This window comes from Oncorhynchus mykiss, chromosome 18 (genome assembly GCF_057628025.1).
Source record: "Oncorhynchus mykiss isolate SJ-2025 chromosome 18, ASM5762802v1, whole genome shotgun sequence".
Taxonomy (NCBI): domain Eukaryota; kingdom Metazoa; phylum Chordata; class Actinopteri; order Salmoniformes; family Salmonidae; genus Oncorhynchus; species Oncorhynchus mykiss.
The window spans coordinates 81915825-81943102 of record NC_143039.1 but is presented as its reverse complement, the minus strand read 5'-3'; the positions used below and the strand labels follow the sequence as shown (position 1 = coordinate 81943102).

At 46.8% G+C, this 27278-nt stretch overlaps 1 protein-coding gene across 2 annotated transcripts in view; it reads left to right on the top strand.

Moving 5' to 3' along the window:
- The window catches only part of LOC110496778 (protein spire homolog 1), a 109493-nt gene that overhangs the window by 57621 nt on the left and 24594 nt on the right, over positions 1-27278 (top strand). For both annotated transcript variants that reach the window (XM_090209445.1, XM_090209444.1), the window contains exons 7-12: positions 617-703; positions 1263-1392; positions 7162-7209; positions 12535-12686; positions 16531-16612; positions 22001-22143. In XM_090209445.1, coding sequence (XP_090065571.1) covers positions 617-703; positions 1263-1392; positions 7162-7209; positions 12535-12686; positions 16531-16612; positions 22001-22143 — 642 coding nt within the window. The remainder of the gene's footprint in view (positions 1-616; positions 704-1262; positions 1393-7161; positions 7210-12534; positions 12687-16530; positions 16613-22000; positions 22144-27278) is intronic.

Below are 27278 nucleotides of genomic sequence, written 5' to 3'. Positions count from 1 at the left end.
CTGTGAAGGGAGTAGTACACAGCGTTGTAGGAGATTTATCAAATTTATCGCATGGAATAGCCTTCATTTCTCAGAACAAGAACAGACTGATGAGTTTCAGAAGAAAGTCTGTTGTTTCTGGCCATTTTGAGGCTGTAATCGAACCTGCAAATGCTGTTTCTCCAGATACTCAACTAGTCTGAAGGACAGTTTTATTGCTTCTTTAATCAGGACAACAGTTTTTAGCTGTGCAAACACAATTGCAAAAGGTTTTTGTAATGATCAATTAGCCTTTTAAAATGATAAACTTGGATTAATTAGCTAACACAATGTGCCATTGGAACACAGGAGTGATGGTTGCTGATAATGGCCATCTGTGCGCCTATGTAGATATTCCATTAAAAATCTGCCATTTCCAGCTACAATGGTAATTTACAACATTAACAATGTCTATACTGTATTTCTGATCAATTTGATGTTATTTTACTGGACAAAAAAAGGTGCTTTTCTTTCCAAAACATGGACATTTCAAAGTGACCCCAAACTTTTGAACGGTAGTGTATGTGTACTCACTACCTGTGTGTGTGTGTGTGTGTGTACTCACTACCTTTCCTGTTCCTATGTGTTGTTACTCCAGCTCAATGGAGACATCCCTCCCAGGTTAAAGAAGAGCGCTCATGAGGTCATCCTGGACTTCATCCGCTCCAGACCACCTCTCAACCCTGTGAGTACTGACCCAGTCTCTGACCACCTCTCAACCCTGTGAGTACTGACCTAGTCTCTGACCACCTCTCAACACTGTGAGTACTGACCTAGTCTCTGACCACCTCTCAACCCTGTGAGTACTGACCTAGTCTCTGACCACCTCTCAACCCTGTGAGTACTGACCTAGTATCTGACCACCTCTCAACCCTGTGAGTACTGACCTAGTCTCTGACCACCTCTCAACCTGTGAGTACTGACCTAGTCTCTGACTACCCCTCAACCCTGGGAGTACTGACCTAGTCTCTGACCACCTCTCAACCCTGTGAGTACTGCTGTGCTACGACAGACTTGATGGTGATAATGAGGAGGATGAATTGAGATGGTGGCATGTGTCTGTCAGCTCCCTATTGCTAGCGCTGAGCAATACACACTAAACCGTAATTAGTGCCCTTACTGTGACACCTTCTTGCCCCTAAGGGGATGAATCCAGTTGTATTGGATTGAACGGGAGCTGCTTCAGTACGTGTTTCACTGGTGTTGATGATCTCTCCTGATAATTCATTATCTCTGTGTGTCAGGTTGCTGCCAGGAAGCTGAAGCCCCACCCTGCGCGGCCGCGAAGTCTCCATGAGCGCCTTCTCGAGGGCATTAAACAGGAGAGGAAGCTACGGCCTGTATCACCTGACATGACCCGGCGCAATCACCTGGGTGAGCAGGACACACACACACACAGAGAATGCGTTTCTCTACTGCATACAGTAGCTCCAATTCACAGTCACATGTTCATGCACAGATACAGTGCCGTAGGAAAGTATTCAGACCCCTTAACTTTTTCTACATTTTTGTTACTTTACAGCCTTATTCTAAAGTTGATTTAAAATAAAAAATTAAAGATCTCATCAATCTACACACAATACCCCCATAATGACAAAGCAAAAACAGGCTTTTGGATATTTTAGCAAATGTATTAAAAATAAACATTTATAAATATAACAGTTACATAACTATTCAATCAAATACTTGGAATTGCAGTGTTAAAATAGATGAAAATGAATGCACAAATTGTAAATCTCTGGTTAAGAGTGTCTGCTAAATGACTGAAACATTTTGTTTTTAGCGTTGACGTAAAGTTATTTAGTTATTCATATGGTTTGTTTTCATCTTAGCAGCAGGCACTTCTCTTTGCTGATATTCTTTAAAATTAGTCTTCCTCGAGTTGTAAATTGAGTCGTTTAGAGTTCAATCAACCGTCGGCGTATGTTGTGAAAATAAGCTTGACGTTCTTATCCGCTAATACTCAGATACATTTAAATCCTAAAGAGGATCAATGTTTGTGACAGCATACTGTACAGCTCACAGGGCAGCCATTGTTAGGGGTAATTCTGGATGTTTGGTTTCTGGATTCTGTTGGGTTGTTGTGTAATTAGTGAAGTACCTCAGGGACCTGTGGTTTTACTGCAGACATACCTTTAATGACATGGATGTCTAGATTATTAAGTATTAAAGATCCAATGTAGTCGAAAATGTGATTTTCCTGTGTTTTATATATATTTCCTCCCAGACCACTCGGTCCGCCCTCCCAGACCACTCGGTCCGCCCTCCCAGACCACTCGGTCCGCCCTCCCAGACCACTCGGTCCGCCCTCCCAGACCACTCGGTCCGCCCTCCCAGACCACTCGGTCCGCCCGCCCTCCCAGACCACTCGGCCCGCCCGCCCTCCCAGACCACTCGGTCCGCCCGCCCTCCCAGACCACTCGGTCCGCCCGCCCTCCCAGACCACTCGGTCCGCCCGCCCTCCCAGACCACTCGGTCCGCCCGCCCTCCCAGACCACTCGGTCCGCCCGCCCTCCCAGACCACTCGGCCCGCCCGCCCTCCCAGACCACTCGGTCCGCCCTCCCAGACCACTCGGTCCGCCCGCCCTCCCAGACCACTCGGTCCGCCCGCCCTCCCAGACCACTCGGTCCGCCCGCCCTCCCAGACCACTCGGTCCGCCCGCCCTCCCAGACCACTCGGTCCGCCCGCCCTCCCAGACCACTCGGTCCGCCCGCCCTCCCAGACCACTCGGTCCGCCCGCCCTCCCAGACCACTCGGTCCGCCCGCCCTCCCAGACCACTCGGTCCGCCCGCCCTCCCAGACCACTCGGTCCGCCCGCCCTCCCAGACCACTCGGTCCGCCCGCCCTCCCAGACCACTCGGTCCGCCCGCCCTCCCAGACCACTCGGTCCGCCCGCCCTCCCAGACCACTCGGTCCGCCCGCCCTCCCAGACCACTCGGCCCGCCCGCCCTCCCAGACCACTCGGTCCGCCCGCCCTCCCAGACCACTCGGTCCGCCCTCCCTCCCAGACCACTCGGTCCGCCCGCCCTCCCAGACCACTCGGTCCGCCCTCCCTCCCAGACCACTCGGTCCGCCCTCCCTCCCAGACCACTCGGTCCGCCCTCCCTCCCAGACCACTCGGTCCGCCCTCCCTCCCAGACCACTCGGTCCGCCCTCCCTCCCAGACCACTCGGTCCGCCCTCCCTCCCAGACCACTCGGTCCGCCCTCCCTCCCAGACCACTCGGTCCGCCCGCCCTCCCAGACCACTCGGCCCGCCCGCCCTCCCAGACCACTCGGTCCGCCCGCCCTCCCAGACCACTCGGTCCGCCCGCCCTCCCAGACCACTCGCCCCCCCCCCGCCCCCCCCCAATAAAAAAGTAAGAGATAAGAATAACAAATTATTAAAGTGCAGCAGTAAATAACAATAGCGGGGCTTTATAGAGGGGGTACCGGTGTGGAGGTAATTGATGTAATATGTAGGTGGAGTTATTAAAGTGACTATGCATAGATAATGAACAGAGTAGCAGCAATTTTAAAAGAGGGGGAAGCAATGCAGATAGTCTGGGTAGCCATTTGATTAGATGTTCAGGAGTCTTATGGCTCGGGGGTAGAAGCTGTTTAGAAGCCGTACCAGGCAGTGATGCAACCCATCAGGATGCTCTCGATGGTGCAGCTGTAAAACCTTTTGAGGATCTGAGGACCCATGCCAAATCTTTTCAGTCTCCTGAGGGGGAATAGGTTTTGTCGTACCCTCTTCACGACTGTCTTGGTGTGTTTGGACCATAATAGTTTGTTGGTGATGTGGACACCAAGGAACTTGAAGCTCTTAACCTGCTCCACTGAAGCCCCGTCGATGAGAACGGGGGGTGTGCACTATCCTCCTCATTTTCCTGTAGTACACAATCATTTCCTTTTTGTCTTGATCACATTGAGGGACAGGTTGTTGTCATGGCACCACACTGTCAGATCTCTGACCTCCCTATAGGCAGTCTCATCATTGTCGGTGATCAGGTTGTGTCGTCAACAAACTTAATGATGGTGTTGGAGTCGTGCCTGGTTGCTGCTGCCGTCATAAGAGACGGTAGCAACAACATTATGTACAAAAAAAGTTACGAACAGCGTGAAAAAACTATCGAAATAGCACGGTTGGTTAAGAGCCGCTAAGATGGCAGCCCTCCCCTCTGGCGCCATCATTCACCACCTCTCCCTTTGCTATGGTGTCTGTCTGAATCCCTCCAATCACTTTTACTGATTCTGGGTGATGATTGTGTCAAGTGGAATCATTATTTTTCACTGATCCTCCCCCCGCCCCCGCCTTCTCACTGCATTTCGGGTGCTGATTGAGCTCACTGGCTGACTTGACTGTAACACAGACTGATGATTAGGGAGGAATACAATGTTGAAGATGATGATGCCAGGACCATATTGAAGTTCCCTCCTATAGGAGCAGTCTAAAGTCCTGACTGTAACACAGTGTCATGTCTTTACTATGGATTAAATTATATGACATATTATTTTATTAAATCAATTCTCTGTAATTAATATTACCTGATTTAAACTAATCATGTAAGTGTCATTAACTAGAAAGTCGGGTCACCACGGAAGAATGTTTATAGAGCTGTTGTCTTCCGAATAAACTCTTAAAGACCTGGTAATCTTTTACATCAATAGCAGTCAATATTTAATCGTCCCTTAGTCTTATCCGAATGTCGTAAAATTATTGGTTATCATCACAAACCCTGGCTAACAAATTGAATCAGCGATACAAAATTTGATTTATTTATTTACTAAATACCTAAATATCTAAATAATCACACAGAATTACACATACACAGAATTGATTACTAATTAGGTCTTAAAAGAAAACTGAAATGATGGCTGTTTACACAAAGAAAGGGGGTTGGGTTTGAATGAAAGAGTGGGAAGAGTGAGGGACAAAGGGATTGGGTCTCTATCAAACCTTGAGAAGCCATGCTACCGTAAATACAGAATCTTATGCAAAGGAAAATGCAAGATGTACAGTCAGCCACCAATTGTGCAAGTTCTCCCACTTAAAAAGATGAGAGAGGCCTATAATTTTCATCATAGGTACACTTCAACTATGACAGACAAAATTAGATTTTTTTTCTCCAGAAAATAACATTGTAGGATTTTTAATGAATTTATTTGCAAATTATGGTGGAAAATAAGTATTTGGTCACCTACAAACAAGCAAGATTTCTGGCTCTCACAGACCTGTAACTTCTTTAAGAGGCTCTTCTGTCCTCCACTCGTTACCTGTATGAATGGCACCTGTTTGAACTTGTTATCAGTATAAAAGACACCTGTCCACAACTTCAAACAGTCACACTCCAAACTCCACTATGGCCAAGAACAAAGAGCTGTCAAAGGACACCAGAAACAAAATTGTAGACCTGCACCAGGCTGGGAAGACTGAATCTGCAATAGGTAAGCAGCTTGGTTCGAAGAAATCAACTGTGGGAGCAATTATTAGGAAATGGAAGACATACAAGACCACTGATAATCTCCCCCGATCTGGGGATTTTTTTCTAATTTTGTCTGTCATAGTTGAAGTGTACCTATGATGAAAATTACAGGCCTCTCTCATCTTTTTAAGTGGGAGAACTTGCACAATTGGTGGCTGACTAAATACTTTTTTGCCCCACTGTATATTTACTCTGAGCTGCGCTTCGATAGATGGGTCGAAGATGGAAGGCTGGGTTGCCCAGCAGAGATCTCCCTTGTCCTTCGAATAATTTTTCTGGGCGGATACGTTGTAGTCTGTCGTCTTGTGGTAGAACGGATACGTTGTTGTACCCTGTCTTTCTTTCTTATTGTTTGTCTTTTCCAACATGTTTACAGCTGCTGCTGATAACTTGACGTCTAGGATGTATCACTTCTTTAGTGAATAAGAGTTCAAAGTTCATACCAAGTTGCCATACCATAAGCTCATGCTATATTCTGGCTGGTGTAGTCACATTCATCCTTCCAGCGTGGCAATCGTCATCTCTACGTTGACGTATGGACATCAGACCTCAGGTCATCGGGAACACAATGTTAATTTTATTAGGTTGTAGTCATTCAACCATTCGCAAACAGAGCTCACGCTGAGGTTGGCTTAGTTCGCCGTGAATTGGGTCACGGGGGTTCTTATGGAAATGTAGAAAAGGGGTTGGTTCATCATTTCCAACCAATGCCTATTTGCGTGGCCACTAATTGACCATATTGTACTTCTGAAAGCAATTCTCTCATTTTTAAAAACTAAAATTACATTTAATCTTTTCACAAATAGTTTCATATTTAAACATTTTTAAATTGCACAACAATTCCATGTGAATCTCATAATGAGAATGTGTAGACTTTCCAAGATACAGTTTGTCGTCCTATCATCAGATATAACGTCTCAGACGACAACTGATCTGACATCATATTCTTTAAGTGCCAACGGATACTTTCAATTGGTTGGATTACAGAAATATTGTTCGGTTCCCAACCTTTTGATGTTACCACGCTCTCTCTATGTTACCAAAGGGCTTTCCAAGAGTCCATTCTGTAGAGTAGAGAGAGAAAAGGGGGAAAGGTATTTATGGGGGTCATAAAGCTCACAAACAGGGCAACGTCATGACAACAGACTGATGATTAAATCAAATCAACGTCATGACAACAGACTGATTAAATCAAATCAAAGTTTATTTGTCACGTGCGCCGAATACAACGGGTGTAAACCTGTGAAATGCTTACTTACAGGCTCTAACCAATGGTGCCAAAAAAAAGGTGTGTGTGTGTGTGTGTGCGTGTGTGTGTGTGTGTGTGTGTGTGTGTGTGTGTGTAGGTAAGTAAATAAATAAAACAACAGTAAAAAGACATTTGAAAAAAGAGTAGCGAGGCTATATACAGACACCTGTTAGTCAGGCTGATTGAGGTAGTATGTACATGTAGGTATGGTTAAAGTGACTGCATATATGATGAACAGAGAGTAGCAGAAGCGTAAAAAGAGGGGTTGGTGGGTGGTGGGACACAATGCAGATAGCACTGTTAGCCAATGTGCGGGAGCACTGGTTGGTCGTGCCAATTTAGGTAGTATGTACATGAATGTATAGGGAGGAATACTGTGTTGTTGATGATGCCAGAACCATATTGAAGGATATGTTCCCTCCTATAGGAGCAGTCAAAAGCATCAGCACCCCTCAAGATCTGAACCGCAGCTCAGGTAAAGCACTATTACTGTTCTACCACTTATCGTCTACAATTGTAGGGTGGGTTGGTGTGTGTGTGTGAGGATGTACACAGTGTTGGACTTGAATGAATGTGAATGAACACTACATGACCAAAGGTATGTGGACACCTGCTTGCCCAACATCTCATTCTAAAATCATTGGCATTAATATGGAGTTGGTCCCCGCTATGCTGCTATAACAGCTTCCACTCTTCTGGGAAGGCTTTCCACTAGATGTTGGAATGTTGCTGCGGGGACCATTCAGCCACAAGAGCATTAGTGAGGTCGGGCACTGATGTTTGGCAATTAGGCCTGGCTCATCCCAAAGGTGTTCATTGAGGTTAAGGTCAGGGATCTGTGCAGGCTAGTCAAGTTCTTCCACACCAATCTCGACAAACCATTTCTGTATGTACCTGGCTTTCTGCACGGTGGCATTGTCATGCTGAAACAGAAAAGGGCCTTCCCCAACTTGTTGCCACAATGTTGGAAGCACAGAATTGTCTAGAATGTCATTGTATGCTGTAGCATTAACATTTCACTTCACTGGAACTAAGGGGCCCGAACCATGAAAAACAGCCCCAGACAATTATTCCTCCTCCACCAAACTTTACAGTTGGCACTATGCATTGGGGCAGATGGCATTCTCCTGGCATCCGCCAAACCCAGATTCGTCCGTCGGACAGCCAGATGGTGAAGCGGGATTCATCACTCCAGAAAATATATTTCCGTTGCTCCAGTGTATAATGGCGGCGAGCTTTACAACACTCCAGCCAACGCTGGTGATCTTAGGCTTATGTGCGGCTACTCGGCCATGGAAACCCATTTTGTGAAGCTGCTGACTAACAATTATTTTGCTGAATTTGCTTCCAGAGGCCTTATGGAACTCGGTAGTGAGTGTTGCAACTGAGGACTGATGATTGTTATGTTTCAGCACTCTGTTTTCCAGTTCTGTGAGCTTGTGTGGCCTACCACTTTGCGGCTGAGCCGTTGTTGCTCCTAGACGTTTCCACTTCACAATACCTGCACTTACAGTTGACTGGGTAGCTCTTGCAGGGCACAAATTTGACGAACTGACTTGTTGTGAAGTTTGCATCCTATGACGGTGCCACGTTGAAAGTCGCTGAGCACTTCAGTAAGGCCATTCTACTGCCAATTTTCGTCTATGGAGATTGCATGGCTTTGTGCTCAATTTTATACACCTGTCAGCAACGAGCGTGACTGAAATAGCCAAATCCACACATTTGAAAGGGTATCCACATACAGTGGGGAGGACAAGTATTTGATACACTGCCGATTTTGCAGGTTTTCCTACTTACAATGTATGTAGAGGTCTGTAATTTTTATCATAGGTACACTTCAACTGTGAGAGATGGAATCTAAAACAAAAATCCAGAAAATCACATTGTATGATTTTTAAGTAATTAATTAGCATTTTATTGCATGACATAATAAGTATTTGATACATCAGAAAAGCAGAACTTAATATTTGGTGCAGAAACCTTTGTTTGCAATTAGAGATTATACGTTTCCTGTAGTTCTTGGCCAGGTTTGCACACACTGCAGCAGGGATTTTGGCCCACTCCTCCATACAGACCTTCTCCAGATCCTTCAGGTTTTGGGGCTGTCACTGTACAATACAGACTTTCAGTAACACACCATCCCAACACAGATGGTGTGTTACTGTCTGTTGGGATGGTGTGTTACTGTCTGTTGGGATGGTGTGTTACTGTCTGTTGGGATGGTGTGTTACTGTCTGTTGGGATGGTGTGTTACTGTCTGTTGGGATGGTGTGTTACTGTCTGTTGGGATGGTGTGTTACTGTCTGTTGGGATGGTGTGTTACTGTCTGTTGGGATGGTGTGTTACTGTCTGTTGGGACGGTGTGTTAATTTGTGTTGGGATGGTGTGTTACTGTGTGTTGGGATGGTGTGTTACTGTGTGTTGGGATGGTGTGGTACTGTGTGTTGGGATGGTGTGTTAATTTGTGTTGGGATGGTGTGTTACTGTCTGTTGGGATGGTGTTACTGTGTGTTGGGATGGTGTGTTGGGATGGTGTGTTACTGTGTGTTGGGACGGTGTGTTAATTTGTGTTGGGATGGTGTGTTAATGTGTTGGGATGGTGTGTTACTGTCTGTTGGGATGGTGTGTTGGGATGGTGTGTTACTGTGTGTTGGGACGGTGTGTTAATTTGTGCTGGGATGGTGTGTTAATGTGTTGGGATGGTGTGTTAATGTGTGTTGGGATGGTGTGTTACTGTGTGTTGGGATGGTGTGTTACTGTGTGTTGGGATGGTGTGTTACTGTGTGTTGGGATGGTGTGTTACTGTGTGTTGGGATGGTGTGTTAATGTGTTGGGATGGTGTGTTAATGTGTGTTGGGATGGTGTGTTACTGTGTGTTGGGATGGTGTGTTACTGTGTGTTGGGATGGTGTGTTACTGTGTGTTGGGATGGTGTGTTAATGTGTTGGGATGGTGTGTTAATGTGTTGGGATGATGTGTTAATGTGTGTTGGGAAGGTGTGTTACTGTGTTGGGATGATGTGTTAATGTGTGTTGGGAAGGTGTGTTACTGTGTTGGGATGGTGTGTTACTATGTTGGGATGGTGTGTTACTATGTTGGGATGGTGTGTTACTATGTTGGGATGGTGTGTTACTGTGTTGGGATGGTGTGTTACTGTGTTGGGATGGTGTGTTACTGTGTTGGGATGGTGTGTTACTGTGTTGGGATGGTGTGTTACTGGGATGGTGTGTTACTGTGTTGGGATGGTGTGTTTGTGTGTTGGGATGGTGTGTTAATGTGTGTTGGGATGCTGTGTTAATGTGTTGGGATGGTGTGTTAATGTGTGTTGGGATGGTGTGTTACTGTGTGTTGGGATGGTGTGGTACTGTGTGTTGGGATGGTGTGTTACTGTGTTGGGATGGTGTGTTACTATGTTGGGATGGTGTGTTACTGTGTTGGGATGGTGTGTTACTGTGTTGGGATGGTGTGTTACTGTGTTGGGATGGTGTGTTACTGTGTTGGGATGGTGTGTTTGTGTGTTGGGATGGTGTGTTAATGTGTGTTGGGATGCTGTGTTGGTGTGTTAATGTGTGTTGGGATGGTGTGTTACTGTGTGTTGGGATGGTGTGTTACTGTGTGTTGGGATGGTGTGTTACTGTGTGTTGGGATGGTGTGTTAATGTGTGTTGGGATGGTGTGGTACTGTGTGTTGGGATGGTGTGTTACTGTGTGTTGGGATGGTGTGTTTGTGTGTTGGGATGGTGTGTTACTGTGTGTTGGGATGGTGTGTTACTGTGTGTTGGGATGGTGTGTTACTGTGTGTTGGGATGGTGTGGTACTGTATGTTGGGATGGTGTGGTACTGTGTGTTGGGATGGTGTGGTACTGTGTGTTGGGATGGTGTGGTACTGTGTGTTGGGATGGTGTGGTACTGTGTGTTGGGATGGTGTGGTACTGTGTGTTGGGATGGTGTGGTACTGTATGTTGGGATGGTGTGGTACTGTGTGTTGGGATGGTGTGGTACTGTGTGTTGGGATGGTGTGGTACTGTGTGTTGGGATGGTGTGGTACTGTGTGTTGGGATGGTGTGGTACTGTGTGTTGGGATGGTGTGTTACTGTGTGTTGGGATGGTGTGTTACTGTGTTGGGATGGTGTGTTAATGTGTGTTGGGATGGTGTGTTAATGTGTGTTGGGATGGTGTGTTACTGTGTTGGGAAGATGTGTTAATGTGTGTTGGGAAGGTGTGTTACTGTGTTGGGATGGTGTGTTTGTGTGTTGGGATGGTGTGTTAATGTGTGTTGGGATGCTGTGTTAATGTGTTGGGATGGTGTGTTAATGTGTGTTGGGATGGTGTGTTACTGTGTGTTGGGATGGTGTGTTACTGTGTGTTGGGATGGTGTGGTACTGTATGTTGGGATGGTGTGGTACTGTGTGTTGGGATGGTGTGTTACTGTGTGTTGGGATGGTGTGTTTGTGTGTTGGGATGGTGTGTTTGTGTGTTGGGATGGTGTGTTAATGTGTGTTGGGATGCTGTGTTAATGTGTTGGGATGGTGTGTTAATGTGTGTTGGGATGGTGTGTTACTGTGTGTTGGGATGGTGTGTTACTGTGTGTTGGGATGGTGTGGTACTGTATGTTGGGTTGGTGTGGTACTGTGTGTTGGGATGGTGTGGTACTGTGTGTTGGGATGGTGTGGTACTGTGTGTTGGGATGGTGTGGTACTGTGTGTTGGGATGGTGTGGTACTGTGTGTTGGGATGGTGTGGTACTGTGTGTTGGGATGGTGTGGTACTGTGTGTTGGGATGGTGTGGTACTGTATGTTGGGATGGTGTGGTACTGTGTGTTGGGATGGTGTGTTACTGTGTGTTGGGATGGTGTGTTAATGTGTTGGGATGGTGTGTTAATGTGTGTTGGGATGGTGTGTTAATGTGTGTTGGGATGGTGTGTTACTGTGTTGGGATGGTGTGTTACTGTGTGTTGGGATGGTGTGTTACTGTGTTGGGATGGTGTGGTACTGTGTGTTGGGATGGTGTATTACTGTGTTGGGATGGTGTGTTACTGTGTGTTGGGATGGTGTGTTACTGTCTGTTGGGATGGTGTGGTACTGTGTGTTGGGATGGTGTGTTACTGTGTGTTGGGATGGTGTGTTACTGTGTGTTGGGATGGTGTGTTACTGTGTTGGGATGGTGTGTTGGTGTGTTACTGTCTGTTGGGATGGTGTGGTACTGTGTGTTGGGATGGTGTGTTACTGTGTTGGGATGGTGTGTTAATGTGTTGGGATGGTGTGTTACTGTGTTGGTCTTTAAGCTGTGTGATTATTCATGGAAGTGGATGCATTGAAAATTCCCTTCTAGTTCCCTTCTGTGCAGTTGAGTCGACATGTTGAGTGTGCAGTTGAGTCGACATGTTGAGTGTGCAGTTGAGTCGACAGAAGACCGAGGAGGAAAATACATAGCTGTTATCAAAACTGTAAATGTAACTTTATCCCCTCCAAGTGCATAATGGTTATCTTGTTCAACGTGTGGTCTGAAGATATTATCCTCTCTTTGTCCCGTAACTGAACACCACACACACACCCCCAGTTGTCATGCTGAACAGTTGTTGCTGAACAGCCCAATTTTCAGTGTCTGCATCCCAAATGGCACATTACTCCCTATATAATGCACTACTTTAGACTGTGCTCTTGTCAACAGTAGTGCACTATGTAGGGAGTAGGGTGCCATGCAGCCAGTGAATCCCTGGAGTAGTGTTGTTCAGTTAGGGTTATTCCATGTTGATGACTATTGTCACCCTGTGACTGATGTCCTCTCTGACTCCTCCCACAGACCTGTCCACTCCGGATGCCCTCAGAAAGCACGCCAGCAGCACCCTGGCCCTTTCCTGTCCACCAGCTCACGGGGTGGGAGGGGCTCTTGGTCAGAGGAAGAGGCTCTTGAAGGCACCCACGCTGGCTGAACTCTACAGCTCCGAGTCTGACGTACGTGTGTGGTGGGGCTGACCCCATTTAGTCAATTGTTTGGTCAATAGGCTGTTAGTACCAGTCAAAAGTTTAGACACACCTACTCATTCAAGGGCTTTCTTCATTTTTAGACGCCTATGTTAGGTTCAGATTTGGTGCGGTCCAGACCGGCCTGGATTTCAACGTCCACGGACATAGATTTTTGGTCCGGACCAGATCTGAACCAATCATAGACGTTTATGTTTGGTTCAGATTCTGTCCTGTCTGGACCAGCCTTGATTTAGCCCAAACATAGACTAATATAAATGACATATTTTCAACTTTCAGAACCGTAAATTAACCTGATTTCAACGTCCGGAAAATATGCCTTTTCATCATCCTCAAACATATATTTTAAACACAGGGAAACACCTTTTCACCTTTCATTCATAACTAAAATGAACCGAGCTGTAACATCTGGAAAATATATCTATTTTTTATTTTCAATGTCGTTTTGCTTACTGGGACTATTTTAGTTTTGCTGGTGCAGAATTCTTTGGTCTTGCCTATGGCAGCAGATCAGCACAGACCGGCCCTGGCCATATAGGTCAGGCCCTATTGTGTCTTATTCGGATGCAATTTGTTTTACTGGGGGAGGTCGGGTAATGTAATTATGTGCACGAGCACAAAATACCACATCTGTAATTTTAGTCCCGTTCGAATCTGCCATTTCAGTCATTTTTACATGGCAGTATTTATAAAAATTTAAAAAGTACACTTACATTTTTTTTTAACCTTTATTTAACTAGGAAAGTCAGTTAAAAACATATTCTTATTTACAATGACGGCCTACCGGGGAACAGTGGGTTAACTGCCTTGTTCAAGGGCAGAACGACAGATTTGTACCTTGTCAGCTCGGGGATTCAATCCAGCAACCTTTCGGTTACTGGCCCAACACTCTAACCACTCGGCTACCTGCTGGTTACTGGCCCAACACTCTAACCACTCGGCTACCTGCTGGTTACTGGCCCAACACTCTAACCACTCGGCTACCTGCTGTTTACTGGCCCAACGCACTAACCACTCGGCTACCTGCTGGTTACTGGCCCAACACTCTAACCACTCGGATACTTTCTGCAGTAGAGTAAATTCCAGCCAGAATAACCTGCTGTTTTTGGGCGAACCCCAGTGTCCTCTGGTAATACTCGTATCGACATCCCTGTGTTTTGAGAGAAATGTCTGAGTTTCACAGGTGTTGCTCGCGGTTTGCGCTAGAAAACTAGAACTGATTTGATAAATTGAACTAAGTGCTGCACATACGAATGTTATATATGAATGGCCCACATGTAGCCTGTCAACTTTCACAGGGAATGCTTTCTTTTGTTTTGTGCTTATGAATTGTATATTACCAAAGGCATCCGTAAAAAATATTGAGCCTATTTAATTAATTGTTATTAGATCGCAATGCAGCATACAACTGAACTCGTTTGGAACAAGTTAACTTTCTCATCCATAACTTTAAAACGCATCACTGTGAAACAAAGATAATGCTCCATCATTCATTGAATCAGATGGCTCATTCATCACAAAACCCACTGATATTGCCAACAACTTTAATGACTTTTTCATTGACAAGATAAGCAAATTTAGGGATGACATGCCAGCACCAAATGCTGACACTACACATCCAAGTATATCTAACTAAATTAGGAAAGACCACAAGTATATCTAACTAAATTATGAAAGACCACTTTTGAACTCTGTAAAGTCACTGTGGAAGAGGTAAAAAAAGTTAATGTTGTCTATGAATGACAAGCCACCGGGGTTTGACAATCTAGATGGAAAATTACAGTAAGACAATAGCGGACAATATTGCCACTCCTATTTGCCACATCTTCAATTTAGGCCTACTAGAAAGTGTGTCCTCAGGCCTGGAGGGAATCAGTCATTCCTCTACCTAAGAATAGTAAAGCCCCCTTCACTAGTTCAAATAGCCGACCAATCAGCCTGTTACCAACCCTTAGAAAACTTCTGGCCAGATACAATGCTATTTCATGGTAAATAACAGACAATCAATTCAAAAAAACCTGTGTTGAGGATCAGTGTGGCAAATGCCTTGTTACCTACCCTTACCACCTGGTGGTGGCCCGTCAGGAGGTGCAGGATCCAGTTGCAGAGGGAGGTGTTTTGTCCCAGGGTCCTTAGCTTAGTGATGAGCTTTGCTGGCACTATGGTGTTGAATGCTGAGCTGTAGTCAATGAACAGCATTCTTACATAGGTATTCCTCTTGTCCAGATGGGATAGGGCAGTGTGATGGTGATCGCATAGTCTGTGGACCTGTTGGGGTGGTATGAGAATTGGAGTGGTATCTGGGAGGTTGCTGTTGTGAGCCATGACCAGCCTTTGAAAGGACTTTATGGCTACCGACACTAGTGGTACGGGGCGGTAATCATTTAAGCAGGTTACCTTCACTTCCTTGGGCACAGGGACTATGGTGGTTTGCTTAAAATGTGTAGGTATTACAGACTCGATCAGGGAGAGGTTGAAGACACTTGCCAGTTGGTCTGCGCATGAGTACACATCCTGATAATCCGTCTGTCCCCGCGGCTTTGTGAATGTTGACCTTTTTAAAGGCCTTGCTCACATTGGCTATCGAGAGTGTTATCACACAGTTGTCCAGAACAGCTGGTGCTCTCATGCATGCTTCAGTGTTGCTTGCCTCGACGTGAGCATAAAAGGCATCTAGCTTGTCTGGTAGGCTTGCGTCACTGGGCAGCTCGCATCTGTGTTTCCCTTTTTATAGTCCGTAGTAGTTTATGCACGCATATAGGGAAGGACATTCAACAAGCACAGCAATTACACAAGAGACTGATGATTGACTGAGAGAAATTAATGATCAAATTGTGGTGGCTGTCTTGTTAGACTTCAGTGCAGCTTTTGACATTATCGATCATAGTCTGCTACTTGAAAAACGTATGTGGATAAAGAGTTACATGCCTAACAGAACACAGAGGGTGTTCTTTAATGGAAGACTCTCAAACATAATCCAGGTAGAAACAGGAATTCCCCAGGGTAGCTGTTTAGGCCCCTTGCTTTTTTCAAAATTGACTAACGACATGCTACTGGCTTTGAATGAGTTTATAAATATATGGTTGAGCGATGACCGAGCGGCATAGGCAAGATGCAATATGCAATAGTGATATAATTACATAACCTACATTTCTAGTAATACTAGTCCCGTGCGAATAGGGTCTTTGGTAATGTGTATGCAATGTGCCACATAAAGAGAGCAAGGGTTTAAAACAAATTAGGGATTTCGATAAGTATACTTTTCAGTCAGAAATGGCTATGATTTATGTTACAGCTTCAGCAACACGGACAGAGAGAGAGAGACAGCACTATACACACTGATGTTCTGTGGTGGTCGCTGTAGCAGGGAGGAGAGAGAGACAGCGGGTGCTAGTCACTTTTTATTTTTATTTCATCAAACTGTGTGCTTAAAGCATCAGACAAGCTCAGTGAATATAGTTGATTTGATTAAAACGCATAGGATGTATGGAAAATCTCACATTTTAAAAAGAGCTTTCTTGTACTCCTTGTTGTAGAATAGGCTTTTATTTGTGATGTATGGATAACACAAACAATCACATTCTATCCACGCATGACGGCTGTCTCCTACTAAAAACAAATCTTGGTCGACCAAGAGTCTTCTGGTCAAGGAAGCTCTTGACTTTCACAGAGAGACAAATGTATATGTTCCTTCATCGAGCCCACATCCAGAACTACTGCACATTCCTTACTATCCAATTTGTAGCAGCAGGTTAGTGTGTTTCTAATGGGGTGTATATGCCTACATCAGTCATGTGTATCTCCTCATTAACAGGATGAGCCCAGTCACAGCTCCTCCAGTTTGTCAGCATCCATGTTGGATGCCTCGTCTCCGGGATCTGTCCTGGGGAAGAACAGTAAGATACCTTCACTCTCTTTTTGTTGTTTTTGAAAGTTGTATTTATTATGTTTTCACTGAATTCGTAAACTGTTACATATTCCACATAAACATACACATTATTATATGAAAAAGTAAATTTCCAGACATTTCGTAACACCAAACATAAATACTAACTAGTACACTAGATCCCTCCACCTTGATGGCTCCCGAGGTATAGAAAACTAAGGCTGCGTCCGAAATGGAACACTAGACTATACAGACAATACAGTCAAACAGGTAGAGAGCCAAAGACACACTGGTCCCCTAGCACATCAAACCCACCTTCCAAGTCTCTACGGCTGGCCATGCTTTCCTCCAGGCTACTCCAACCAACAGTTCTGCACCCCCCGCAGCTACTTTGCCCAAGCCTCCCCAGCTTCTCCTTCACCCAAATCCAGATAGCAGATGTTCTGAAAGACCTGTAAAACCTGGACCCGTACAAATCAGCTGGGCTAGGCAATCTGGACCCTCTCTTTCTAAAATTATCAGTCGCCATTGTTGCAAACCCCTATTACCAGTCTGTTCAACCTCTCTTTTATATCGTCAGAGATCCCTAAAGATTGGAAAACTGTCCCGGTCATCCCCCTCTTCAAAGTGGGTGACACTCTAGACCCAAACTGTTACAGACCTATAGCCATCCTGCCCTGCCTTTCTAAAGTCTTCGAAAGCCAAGTTAATAAACAGATCACTGACCATTTCGAATCCCACCGCACCTTCTCTGCTGTCCAATCCGGTTTCCGAGCTGGTAACAGGTGCACCTCAGCTACACTCAAGGTACTAAACGATATCATAACCGCCATCAATAAAAGACAGTAATGTGCAGCCGTCTTCATCGACCTGGCCAAGGCTTTCGACTCTGTCAATCACCATATTCTTATCGGCAGACTCAGTAGCCTCGGTTTTTCTAATGACTGCCTTGCCTGGTTCTCCAACTACTTTGCGGACAGAGTTCAGTGTGTCATATTGGATGCAGTCTATCACAGTGCCATCCGTTTTGTCACCAAAGCTTCATATACCACCCACCACTGTGACCTGTATGCTCTAATCGGCTGGCCCGCGCTACATATTCGTCGTCAGACCCACTGGCCCCAGGTCATCTAAATCTTTGCTAGGTAAAGCGCCGCCTTGTCTCAGCTCACTGGTTACGAAAACAACACCCACCCGTAGCACGTGCTCCAGCAGGTATATCTCACTGATCATCCCGAAAGCCAACACCCTCTTTGGCTGCTTTTCCTTCCAGTTCTCTGCTGCCAATGACTGGAACGAATTGCAAAAATTGCTGAAGCTGGAGACTTATATCTCCCTCACTAACTTTAAGCATCAGCTAACCGATCACTGCAGCTGTACATAGTCCATCTGTAAATAGCCCACCCAATCTACCTACCTCATCCCCATATTGTTTTTATTTACTTTGCTGCTCTTTTGCACACCAGTATCACTACTTACACACCATCATCTGCTCATCGTCATCTGCTCATCTATCACTCCAGTGTTAATCTGCTAAATTGTAATTCTTCGCTACTATGGCCTATTTATTGCCTTACCACCTCACACCAGTTGCACACACTGTATATAGACTTTATTTTCTATTGTGTTATTGACTGTATGTTTGTTTATTCCATGTGTAACTCTGTGTTGTTGTTTGTGTTGCACTGCTTTGCTTTATCTTGGCCAGGTCGCAGTTGTAAATGAGAACTTGTTCTCAACTGGCCTACCTGGTTAAATAAAGGTGAAATAAAACACTTAAATTAACAAGCATAACATAGCATTTAAGTAATCTAAACAAATAGTGAAACACAAATACACTTATTTCGGTTAATTTAAGGAGTTTTAAAATGAGATGGGCCCATGTCTTCTACAAAAGATAAGGTTGCCAGATGTTATATAATTGCAGATCCCCTAACAGAGTAGCACATGTTATTGAACTGCAGATCCCCTAACAGAGTAGCACATTTCTCTAGTTTCAGATGTTACATGACTTCCTTTATGCAGTGGTTAAAAGGAGGAGACAAACCTTCCTTCCACTTAAACAGTTTAAAACGTCTATCTAGGAGGGTAGGAAATGTTTGCATATTGCCCATATAGAGGAGTGAATGTTTGCATATTGCCCATATAGAGGAGTGAATGTTTGCATATTGCCCATATAGAGGAGTGAATGTTTGCATATTGCCCATATAGAGGAGTGAATGTTTGCATATTGCCCATATAGAGGAGTGAATGTTTGCATATTGCCCATATAGAGGAGTGAATGTTTGCATATTGCCCATATAGAGGAGTGAATGCTAGCATATTGCCCATATTGAGGAGTGAATGTTTGCATATTGCCCATATAAAGAAGTGAATGTTGGCATATAGAGTAGTGACTGTTAGCATATTGCCCATATTAGAGGAGTGAATGCTAGCATATTGCACATGTAGAGTAGTGAATGTTAGCATATAGAGTGGTGAATGTTAGTATTTTGTCCATATAAAGTAGTGAATGTTAGCATATTGACCATATAGAGCAGTAAATTTTTGCATTTTGCCCATATAGAGGATTGAATGCTAGCATATAGAGTAGTGACTGTTAGCATATTGCCTATGTAGAGGAGTGAATGCAAGCATATTGCCCATATAGAGGAGTGAATGTTGGCATATTGCTCATATATGGTAGTGAATGCTTGCATATTTCCCATATATGGTAGTGAATGCTAGCATATTGCCCATATAGAGGAGTGTGTTGTCCTCTGGGCTGTGTTACTGTGCGTTGTCCTCTGGGCTGTGTTACTGTGCGTTGTCCTCTGGGCTGTGTTACTGTGCGTTGTCCTCTGGGCTGTGTTACTGTGCGTTGTCCTCTGGGCTGTGTTACTGTGCGTTGTCCTCTTGGCTGTGTTACTGTGCGTTGTCCTCTGGGCTGTGTTACTGTGCGTTGTCCTCTGGGCTGTGATCAAATCAAATCAAAGCGTATTTGTCACGTGCGCTGAATACAACAGGTGTAGTAGACCTTACAGTGAAATGCTGAATACAACAGGTGTAGTAGACCTTACAGTGAAATGCTGAATACAACAGGTGTAGTAGACCTTACAGTGAAATGCTGAATACAACAGGTGTAGTAGACCTTACAGTGAAATGCTGAATACAACAGGTGTAGAAGACCTTACAGTGAAATGCTGAATACAACAGGTGTAGGTAGACCTTACAGTGAAATGCTGATTACAACAGGTGTAGAAGACCTTACAGTGAAATGCTGAATACAACAGGTGTAGGTAGACCTTACAGTGAAATGCTGAATACAACAGGTGTAGGTAGACCTTACAGTGAAATGCTGATTACAACAGGTGCAGTAGACCTTACAGTGAAATGCTGAATACAACAGGTGTAGTAGACCTTACAGTGAAATGCTGAATACAACAGGTGTAGGTAGACCTTACAGTGAAATGCTGAATACAACAGGTGTAGTAGACCTCACAGTGAAATGCTGAATACAACAGGTGTAGGTAGACCTCAGTGAAATGCTGAATACAACAGGTGTAGGTAGACCTTACAGTGAAATGCTGAATACAACAGGTGTAGTAGACCTGTGGAGGCTATATACAGGAGGTACTGTTACAGAGTCAATGTGGAGGCTATATACAGGGGGTACCGGTACAGAGTCAATGTGGAGGCTATATACAGGGTGTACCGGTACAGAGTCAATGTGGAGGCTATATGCAGGGGGTACCGGTACAGAGTCAATGTGGAGGCTATATACAAGGGGTACCGGTACAGAGTCAATGTGGAGGCTATATACAGGGTGTACCAGTACAGAGTCAATGTGGAGGCTATATACAGGGTGTACCAGTACAGAGTCAATGTGGAGGCTATATACAGGGGGTACCGGTACAGAGTCAATGTGGAGGCTATATACAGGGGGGGTACCGGTACAGAGTCAATGTGGAGGCTAAATACAGGGTGTTACGGTACAGAGTCAATGTGGAGGCTATATACAGGGGGTACCAGTACAGAGTCAATGTGGAGGCTATATACAGGGGGTACCAGTACAGAGTCAATGTGGAGGCTATATACAGGTGGTACTGGTACAGAGTCAATGTGGAGGCTATATACAGGGGGTACCAGTACAGAGTCAATGTGGAGGCTATATACAGGTGGTACCGGTACTGAGTCAATGTGCAGGCTATATACAGGGGGGTACCGGTACAGAGTCAATGTGGAGGCTATATACAGGGGGTACCGGTACAGAGTCAATGTGGAGGCTATATACAGGGGGTACCAGTACAGAGTCAATGTGGAGGCTATATACAGGGGGTACCGGTACTGAGTCAATGTGCAGGGGCACCGATTAGTTGGTCTAATTGAGGTAATATATACATGTAGGTATGGTTAAAGTGACTATGCATAGATGATAAACAGAGTAGCAGCAGTGTAAAGGAGGGGTTGGCGGAGGGGGGTGTTGTCTTGCTGTGTGTTACCATGTGTTGGGATAAAGTAGGAGGAGTGATACTACTTTAGTCCTATTGGCCCTGGTCAAATGTAGTGCACTACTTTAGTCCTATTGGCCCTGGTCAAATGTAGTGCACTACTTTAGTCCTATTGGCCCTTGTCAAATGTAGTGCACTACTTTAGTCCTATTGGCCCTCGTCAAATGTAGTGCACTACTTTAGTCCTATTGGACCTCGTCAAATGTAGTGCACTACTTTAGTCCTATTGGCCCTGGTCAAATGTAGGGCACTACTTTAGTCCTATGGGCCCTGGTCAAATGTAGTGCACTACTTTAGTCCTATGGGCCCTGGTCAAATGTAGTGCACTACACTCTCAAACTGCTTGTTCCCAGGGCCTCCCGAGTGGTGCGGTGGTCTAAGACACTGCATCGCAGTTGCTAGCTGTGCCACTACAGATCCTGGTTCGAGTCCAGGCTCTGCAGTTGCTAGCTGTGCCACTACAGATCCTGGTTCGAGTCCAGGCTGGTGCGATCGGGAGACCCATGAGGCGGCGCACAATTGGCCCAGCGTCGTCCGAAATAGAGGAGGGTTTGGCCGGCAGGGATGTTCTTGTTCCATCGCGCACTAGCGACTCCTGTGGCAGGTCGGGCAGGGTGCACGCTGACACTGTCGCCAGCTGTACAGTGTTTTCTCCGACACATTGGTGCGGCTGACTTGCGGGTTAAGAGAGCAGTGTGTCAAAAAGCAGTGCGGCTTGTGCTTCAGAGGATGCACGGCTCTCGACCTTGGCCTCTCCCGAGTCCTTACGGGAGTTGCAGCGATGAGACAAGACTGTAACTACCAATTGGAGACCATGAAATTGAGGAGAAAACGGGGTAAATGTAAAAAAAATAAAAACTGCCTGTTCCCTCTGTCCTTCTAGCCTGTCTTATCTCTCTCCCCTCCAGCACCCCCTAGGTTCCTGCCCATCACCATGACTCCCCAGCCTGACAGTCGCCCCTCCCCTCAGAGGAGACACTCCATTGAGAAGGAGCCCCCCACCAGCGTACGACCCTTCACAGCCCCCACCAGACAGAGCTCCAAGTCTCTGGTATGTACACTACTGTGTGCTGCAGACAGCCTCACCATGGTATTATAGTGTACACTACTGTGTGCTGCAGACAGCCTCACCATGGTATTATAGTGTACACTACTGTGTGCTGCAGACAGCCTCACCATGGTATTATAGTGTACTGTGTGCTGCAGACAGCCTCACCATGGTATTATAGTGTACACTACTGTGTGCTGCAGACAGCCTCACTATGGTATTATAGTGTACACTACTGTGTGCTGCAGACAGCCTCACTATGGTATTATAGTGTACACTAATGTGTGCTGCAGACAGTCAAGCCTCATGTTTTCAATTACCTGGTTGGCCTCGTGTTTTCAATTACCTGGTTGGCCTCGTGTTTTCAATTACCTGGTTGGCCTCGTGTTTTCAATTACCTGGTTGGCCTCGTGTTTTCAATTACCTGGTTGGCCTCGTGTTTTCAATTACCTGGTTGGCCTCGTGTTTTCAATTACCTGGTTGGCCTCGTGTTTTCAATTACCTGGTTGGCATCGTGTTTTCAATTACCTGGTTGGCCTCGTGTTTTCAATTACCTGGTTGGCCTCGTGTTTTCAATTACCTGGTTGGCCTCGTGTTTTCAATTACCTGGTTGGCCTCGTGTTTTCAATTACCTGGTTGGCATCGTGTTTTCAATTACCTGGTTGGCCTCGTGTTTTCAATTACCTGGTTGGCCTCGTGTTTTCAATTACCTGGTTGGCCTCGTGTTTTCAATTACCTGGTTGGCATCGTGTTTTCAATTACCTGGTTGGCCTCGTGTTTTCAATTACCTGGTTGGCCTCGTGTTTTCAATTACCTGGTTGGCCTCGTGTTTTCAATTACCTGGTTGGCCTCGTGTTTTCAATTACCTGGTTGGCCTCGTGTTTTCAATTACCTGGTTGGCCTCGTGTTTTCAATTACCTGGTTGGCCTCGTGTTTTCAATTACCTGGTTGGCCTCGTGTTTTCAATTACCTGGTTGGCATCGTGTTTTCAATTACCTGGTTGGCCTCGTGTTTTCAATTACCTGGTTGGCCTCGTGTTTTCAATTACCTGGTTGGCCTCGTGTTTTCAATTACCTGGTTGGCCTCGTGTTTTCAATTACCTGGTTGGCCTCGTGTTTTCAATTACCTGGTTGGCCTCGTGTTTTCAATTACCTGGTTGGCCTCGTGTTTTCAATTACCTGGTTGGCATCGTGTTTTCAATTACCTGGTTGGCCTCGTGTTTTCAATTACCTGGTTGGCCTCGTGTTTTCAATTACCTGGTTGGCCTCGTGTTTTCAATTACCTGGTTGGCATCGTGTTTTCAATTACCTGGTTGGCCTCGTGTTTTCAATTACCTGGTTGGCCTCGTGTTTTCAATTACCTGGTTGGCCTCGTGTTTTCAATTACCTGGTTGGCCTCGTGTTTTCAATTACCTGGTTGGCCTCGTGTTTTCAATTACCTGGTTGGCCTCGTGTTTTCAATTACCTGGTTGGCCTCGTGTTTTCAATTACCTGGTTGGCCTCGTGTTTTCAATTACCTGGTTGGCCTCGTGTTTTCAATTACCTGGTTGGCCTCGTGTTTTCAATTACCTGGTTGGCCTCGTGTTTTCAATTACCTGGTTGGCCTCGTGTTTTCAATTACCTGGTTGGCATCGTGTTTTCAATTACCTGGTTGGCATCGTGTTTTCAATTACCTGGTTGGCCTCGTGTTTTCAATTACCTGGTTGGCCTCGTGTTTTCAATTACCTGGTTGGCCTCGTGTTTTCAATTACCTGGTTGGCCTCGTGTTTTCAATTACCTGGTTGGCCTCGTGTTTTCAATTACCTGGTTGGCCTCGTGTTTTCAATTACCTGGTTGGCCTCGTGTTTTCAATTACCTGGTTGGCCTCGTGTTTTCAATTACCTGGTTGGCCTCGTGTTTTCAATTACCTGGTTGGCATCGTGTTTTCAATTACCTGGTTGGCATCGTGTTTTCAATTACCTGGTTGGCCTCGTGTTTTCAATTACCTGGTTGGCCTCGTGTTTTCAATTACCTGGTTGGCCTCGTGTTTTCAATTACCTGGTTGGCCTCGTGTTTTCAATTACCTGGTTGGCCTCGTGTTTTCAATTACCTGGTTGGCCTCGTGTTTTCAATTACCTGGTTGGCCTCGTGTTTTCAATTACCTGGTTGGCCTCGTGTTTTCAATTACCTGGTTGGCCTCGTGTTTTCAAACACATTGTATGATGCTTCAAATGGCATAAAAATATTGTCCCGTCTCCCTGCCATACTGTGAGATGGTTTCTCTGAGGTAACTTACTTGCTGAATGACCTGGTACTGGTCAGATCAGGCAGTGTGTCATGGAGGGCTGGTACTGGTCAGATCAGGCAGTGTGTCATGGAGGGCTGGTACTGGTCAGGTCAGGCAGTGTGTCATGGAGGGCTGGTACTGGTCAGGTCAGGCAGTGTGTCATGGAGGGCTGGTATTGTTCAGGTGCAGTGTGTCATGGAGGGCTGGTACTGGTCAGATCAGGCAGTGTGTCATGGAGGGCTGGTACTGGTCAGATCAGGCAGTGTGTCATGGGGGGGACTAGGAACACATGGAGGGCTGGTACTGGTCAGATCAGGCAGTGTGTCATGGGGGGGACTAGGAACACATGGGGGGCTGGTACTGGTCAGGTCAGGCAGTGTGTCATGGAGGGCTGGTACTGGTCAGGTCAGGCAGTGTGTCATGGAGGGCTGGTACAGGTCAGGTCAGGCAGTGTGTCATGGAGGGCTGGTACAGGTCAGATCAGGCAGTGTGTCATGGAGGGCTGGTACTGGTCAGGTCAGGCAGTGTGTCATGGAGGGCTGGTACTGGTCAGGTCAGGCAGTGTGTCATGGAGGGCTGGTACAGGTCAGGTCAGGCAGTGTGTCATGGAGGGCTGGTACAGGTCAGGTCAGGCAGTGTGTCATGGAGGGCTGGTACAGGTCAGGTCAGGCAGTGTGTCATGGGGGGCTGGTACTGGTCAGGTCAGGCAGTGTGTCATGGAGGGCTGGTACTGGTCAGGTCAGGCAGTGTGTCATGGAGGGCTGGTACTGGTCAGGTCAGGCAGTGTGTCATGGAGGGCTGGTATTGTTCAGGTGCAGTGTGTCATGGAGGGCTGGTACTGGTCAGATCAGGCAGTGTGTCATGGAGGGCTGGTACTGGTCAGGTCAGGCAGTGTATCATGGTTTGCTGGTACTGGTCAGGTCAGGCAGTGTGTCATGGAGGGCTGGTACTGGTCAGGTCAGGCAGTGTGTCATGGAGGGCTGGTACTGGTCAGGTCAGGCAGTGTGTCATGGAGGGCTGGTACTGGTCAGGTCAGGCAGTGTGTCATGGGGGGCTGGTACTGGTCAGGTCAGGCAGTGTGTCATGGAGGGCTGGTACTGGTCAGGTCAGGCAGTGTGTCATGGAGGGCTGGTACTGGTCAGGTCAGGCAGTGTGTCATGGAGGGCTGGTACAGGTCAGGTCAGGCAGTGTGTCATGGAGGGCTGGTACTGGTCAGGTCAGGCAGTGTGTCATGGAGGGCTGGTACTGGTCAGTTCAGGAAGTGTGTCATGGAGGGCTGGTACAGGTCACGTCAGGCAGTGTGTCATGGGGGGGACTAGGAACACATGGAGGGCTGGTACTGGTCTGATCAGGCAGTGTATCATGGAGGGCTGGTACTGGTCAGGTCAGGCAGTGTGTCATGGAGGGCTGGTACTGGTCAGGTCAGGCAGTATGTCATGGAGGGCTGGTACAGGTCAGGTCAGGCAGTATGTCATGGAGGGCTGGTACTGGCCAGGTCAGGCAGTGTGTCATGGGGGGGACTAGGAACACATGGGGGGCTGGTACTGATCAGGTCAGGCAGTATGTCATGGAGGGATGGTACAGGTCAGATCAGGCAGTGTGTCATGGAGGGCTGGTACTGGTCAGGTCAGGCAGTATGTCATGGAGGGCTGGTACAGGTCAGATCAGGCAGTGTGTCATGGAGGGCTGGTACTGGTCAGGTCAGGCAGTGTGTCATGGAGGGCTGGTACTGGTCAGGTCAGGCAGTGTGTCATGGGGGGCTGGTACTGGTCAGGTCAGGCAGTGTGTCATGGAGGGCTTGTACTGGTCAGGTCAGGCAGTGTGTCATGGAGGGCTGGTACTGGTCAGGTCAGGCAGTGTGTCATGGGGGGCTGGTACTGGTCAGGTCAGGCAGTGTGTCATGGAGGGCTGGTACTGGTCAGGTCAGGCAGTGTGTCATGGGGGGGGACTAGGAACACATGGGGGGCTGGTACTGGTCAGGTCAGGCAGTGTGTCATGGAGGGCTGGTACTGGTCAGGTCAGGCAGTGTGTCATGGAGGGCTGGTACAGGTCAGGTCAGGCAGTGTGTCATGGAGGGCTGGTACAGGTCAGGTCAGGCAGTGTGTCATGGAGGGCTGGTACTGGTCAGATCGGGCAGTGTGTCATGGAGGGCTGGTACTGGTCAGATCAGGCAGTGTGTCATGGAGGGCTGGTACTGGTCAGGTCAGGCAGTGTGTCATGGAGGGCTGGTATTGTTCAGGTGCAGTGTGTCATGGAGGGCTGGTATTGTTCAGGTGCAGTGTGTCATGGAGGGCTGGTACTGGTCAGATCATGCAGTGTGTCATGGGGGGGACTAGGAACACATGGAGGGCTGGTACTGGTCAGATCAGGCAGTGTGTCATGGTGGGGACTAGGAACACATGGGGGGCTGGTACTGGTCAGGTCAGGCAGTGTGTCATGGAGGGCTGGTACTGGTCAGGTCAGGCAGTGTGTCATGGAGGGGGACTAGGAACACATGGAGGGCTTGTACTGGTCAGGTCAGGTAGTGTGTCATGGAGGGCTGGTACTGGTCAGGTCAGGCAGTGTGTCATGGGGGGCTGGTACTGTTCAAGCAGTGTGTCATGGATGGCTAGTACTGGTCAGGTCAGGCAGTGTGTCATGGAGGGCTGGTACTGGTCCGGTCAGGCAGTGTATCAGGGGGGGCTGGTACTGGTCAGATCAGGCAGTGTGTCATGGAGGGCTGGTACTGGTCAGGTCAGGCAGTGTCATGGGGGGCTGGTACTGTTCAAGCAGTGTGTCATGGATGGCTAGTACTGGTCAGGTCAGGCAGTGTGTCATGGAGGGCTGGTACTGGTCAGGTCAGGCAGTGTATCAGGGGGGGCTGGTACTGGTCA